This window comes from Chrysochloris asiatica, unplaced genomic scaffold, assembly GCF_000296735.1.
Source record: "Chrysochloris asiatica unplaced genomic scaffold, ChrAsi1.0 scaffold00076, whole genome shotgun sequence".
NCBI lineage: Eukaryota > Metazoa > Chordata > Mammalia > Afrosoricida > Chrysochloridae > Chrysochloris > Chrysochloris asiatica.
The window spans coordinates 10740374-10743795 of NW_006408594.1; the positions used below are offsets into that span (position 1 = coordinate 10740374).

The 3422-nt window shown below is 42.2% G+C and overlaps 1 protein-coding gene across 2 annotated transcripts in view; it reads left to right on the forward strand.

The window, feature by feature from the left end:
- The window catches only part of SYN3 (synapsin III), a 697366-nt gene that overhangs the window by 107719 nt on the left and 586225 nt on the right, over positions 1-3422 (forward strand). For both annotated transcript variants that reach the window (XM_006865239.1, XM_006865238.1), the window contains exon 3: positions 2100-2191. In XM_006865239.1, coding sequence (XP_006865301.1) covers positions 2100-2191 — 92 coding nt within the window. The remainder of the gene's footprint in view (positions 1-2099; positions 2192-3422) is intronic.

Sequence of the window (3422 nt, forward strand, 5' to 3'; positions counted from 1 at the left end):
ATGGCACCTAACAACAACAACAACATTAAAACATTACCTATGTTTTCTTATGGTACTTGGAGAATACAGTTGTTGTTGTTGTTGTTAAGTGCCGTCAAGTCAGTTTCCATCCATAGCGGAAAGAGCAGCTGGTGAGCTTGAACCACCAACCTTGCAGTTCAAACGGCTTTGCAGTCTGGCGCATTAACCCACAGCGCCACACCAGGACTATGGAAAGTATAGTAGAGTTATTTAAATCAATGAAGTATTTTGTCAAATGATATGAGTCACACATGACAAATCTTAGTATTGTAGTTTAGAGTCCCAAGTATATGACTGTGATCTACAATTTGATTTTCATAAGTGAACTTATACTAATGTTATATATCTGTCTATAATTAATTGTTGTTGTTGTTGTTATTTGCCATGGAGTCAGTTCCAACTCGTAGTGACCCTGTACAGGATTTCCGAGACTGTAAATCTTTATGGGAGCAGAAAACCTCATCTTTCTCCCATGGAACGGCTGGTAGTTTTGAACTGCTGATGTTGCAGTTCACAGCCCGATTCATAACCACTACGCTACCAGAGCTTATTATATATATAATTATATATTATATGTATATTATATGTATACCTTGGAGTCTTGGTGTGGTGCTGTGTGTTAATGTGCTGGACTGCAAAGTTGGTATGAACCACAAGGTTGATGGTTCAAACTCACCACTTGCTCCTCGAAAACCCTGTACATGGTCCCTATGGGTCAGAATCGACTGACGGAACTTAACAACACCACTTAGGTGTCCTGGTGTGGCATGGTGGGTTATTGCTCTGGACTACAAGGTCAGTTTGAACCACAGGGTCTGCAGTTCAAGTCCACCAGTTGCTCCTTGGAAACCTTACACAGGATTGCTATGAGTTGTAACTGACTCAATGGCATTTAACAACAACAACTACATCTACCTAGATAGATAGAATACAGGTGTGGTGCTGCAAGTACTGGACTGCTAACCACAAGGTCAAACCCACCAGCCAGTTTTGGAAACCCTATACAGGATCACTATGAGTTGGAACAAACTCGATGATACATAGTAACGTACCTAGTAAGACTCTGGTAGCGTAGTGGTTACGAATCAGGCTGCTAACCTCACAGTCAGCAGTTCGAAACTACCAGCTGTTCCATGGGAGCAAAATGAGGCTTTCTGCTCCTGTAAAGATTTACAGCCTCGGAAACCCTATACAGGATTGCTATGAGTCAGAACCGACTCCATGGCATGTAACAACAACAACCTAGTAAGAAACTAGGAACCCCTGGATAGTATAAAGCTAACACACTTGACTGCTAAATGAAAGATTGGAGGGTCTAGTCCACCCAACAGTACCTCAGAAGAAAGCCCTGGCAATCTGCTTTTCAAAAGTCAGTCATTAAGAACCCAGAGAACGATGATCTATTCTGACACACGTAGTGTAGGTATGAGTCAGAACGGATGTATTAGCAACTGGTTTCTTACAAAGAAACCACATGTATCTCTCAGTTCTCAGGGGATGGTACCTGATCCCTCCATCCTAAGTCAGATCCCTACCTCATCATTTGTGCCCAGGGAGGGGCAGTATGTTAGTACACAAACACTGTCTCTACTGTAGCTTTCCTGATGGAGTGTGAGGAAAGGGACCATTAGCACATAAAGGAATACTGAGCAGCTCTTCTGAGGAGGAGTCTGCTCCATCACTGAGATGCCATCCCTGCCTAGCATGCAGCTGAAGAGCTCTAGAGAAAACGTTGTATTGACGTCCTTCAATCTCTTCATAGTCATGGAAGTACCGATGCTTTCTCTTCCTTTGAGGAAGCAGAAATTAATAGTGGATAAAAGCATGGGCCCTTGAACCAGAAAGATCTGAGTCTCAATTTCAATTTTGCCTTTTATTAATCTTGCAGCGTTGGACACGTTCCTAAACTTCTGTGAACTTCGGGTTACTCATCTTTCAGAAAGGGAGATACTAACGTTACCAGCTTCCTATTGAACTGCTGTTTACATTTCTGCTTGGTACCTGCCATACAAAAGAAATGGGAGTGATTTTCATCATTGCTAGTTGATGAATTCTTTTCTGTTTTGCTTCCTCTTTAGGCTGAATTCTCAGAGTTGAACCTAGCTGCCTATGTGACCGGGGGCTGTATGGTGGACATGCAAGTTGTGAGAAATGGAACCAAGCTTGTAAGGTAAGAAGGATTGAGACCCAGAAAACCTTTGTTTGAATGATGTTATGTGGACTGTCTCACATAGCAGCCCTGCTGTCTACTGCCTGTGGCCTAACTGCTGTATTCCAGAATGTTTGCTTTTTAAAGAGTTCAGGGCATCACTGCAGTAGGGGTGATGGATGGCATCGATTAATGGTGGGGTCTTGGAATGAGCTGTGGTCTTGGCAGTGAGAGACTTGATTTCATTTCGGGCTGTTATCTTGTCTTGGTACTTAGGCTCTCTTGCCTGTACGTCTCAGGTGTGCCATGCTGTGTTGTTGTATCAGTTAAGTCAGCTCTGAGTCATAGAGACCCTGTATGAGGTTTGCAAGGAGCAGCTGGTGGGTTGGAAACATCGACCTTGCGGTTAGCAGTCCTGTGCTTATTCTACAGTGCCTTGCCAGGAGTCCAGCATGATCAGAGCAATGCTGAAGCCAAGGGCTGCTGAGGTTTTCATAAGTTCATGTATGGGAGAGCATCCCATGAACTCTGAGTGCTATACAAAAGTAAGGTTTATTGGTGTTATTGTTATGTGCCGTCGAATCAGTTCCAACTCATAGTGATCTTACATAGTGTTTACAAGGAGTGGCTGGTGGATTTGAATCACCGACCTTGTGGTTAGCAGTGCAGCGCTTATCCTATAGTGCCACACAGTGTTGTTGTTGTGGTTAAGTGCTGTCGAGTCAATTCCAACCCCTTGTATGATTTCCACAAACGATTTTGCAGTCTGACACATTAGCCCATAGCATCACACCAGGAGTCCTATGGTGTACACATTAGAATAAACAAAATTGTTTCTTTATTTCCAGTCATATGAAAAACTTAGTGTTCACAGAAGCCTCTCCCAGTACATCCAACCTAAAATTACTGAATACAGTAGCTTTTAACAATCAGTTTATGGGCTCTAATTCAGAGAATACACAGACTACCAAACAAACATAGACAAAGTAGATGATTGGGACATACTAAAAATTAAAAACTTATGTACATAAAAAAAAAAGGGATTCCACAGAATGGGAAAAATCTTTTGCAACAACACACATCACACAAGGGACTCATTTCTAAAATATATAGGAAACTACAACACCTCTACAAGAAAAAGACAAATAACCCAATTTAAAAATGGGCACAGGACATGAACAGACACTTCACCAAGGAAGAGATCTGGGCAGCCAACAAACATATGAAGAAATGTTCACCATCACTAGCCATT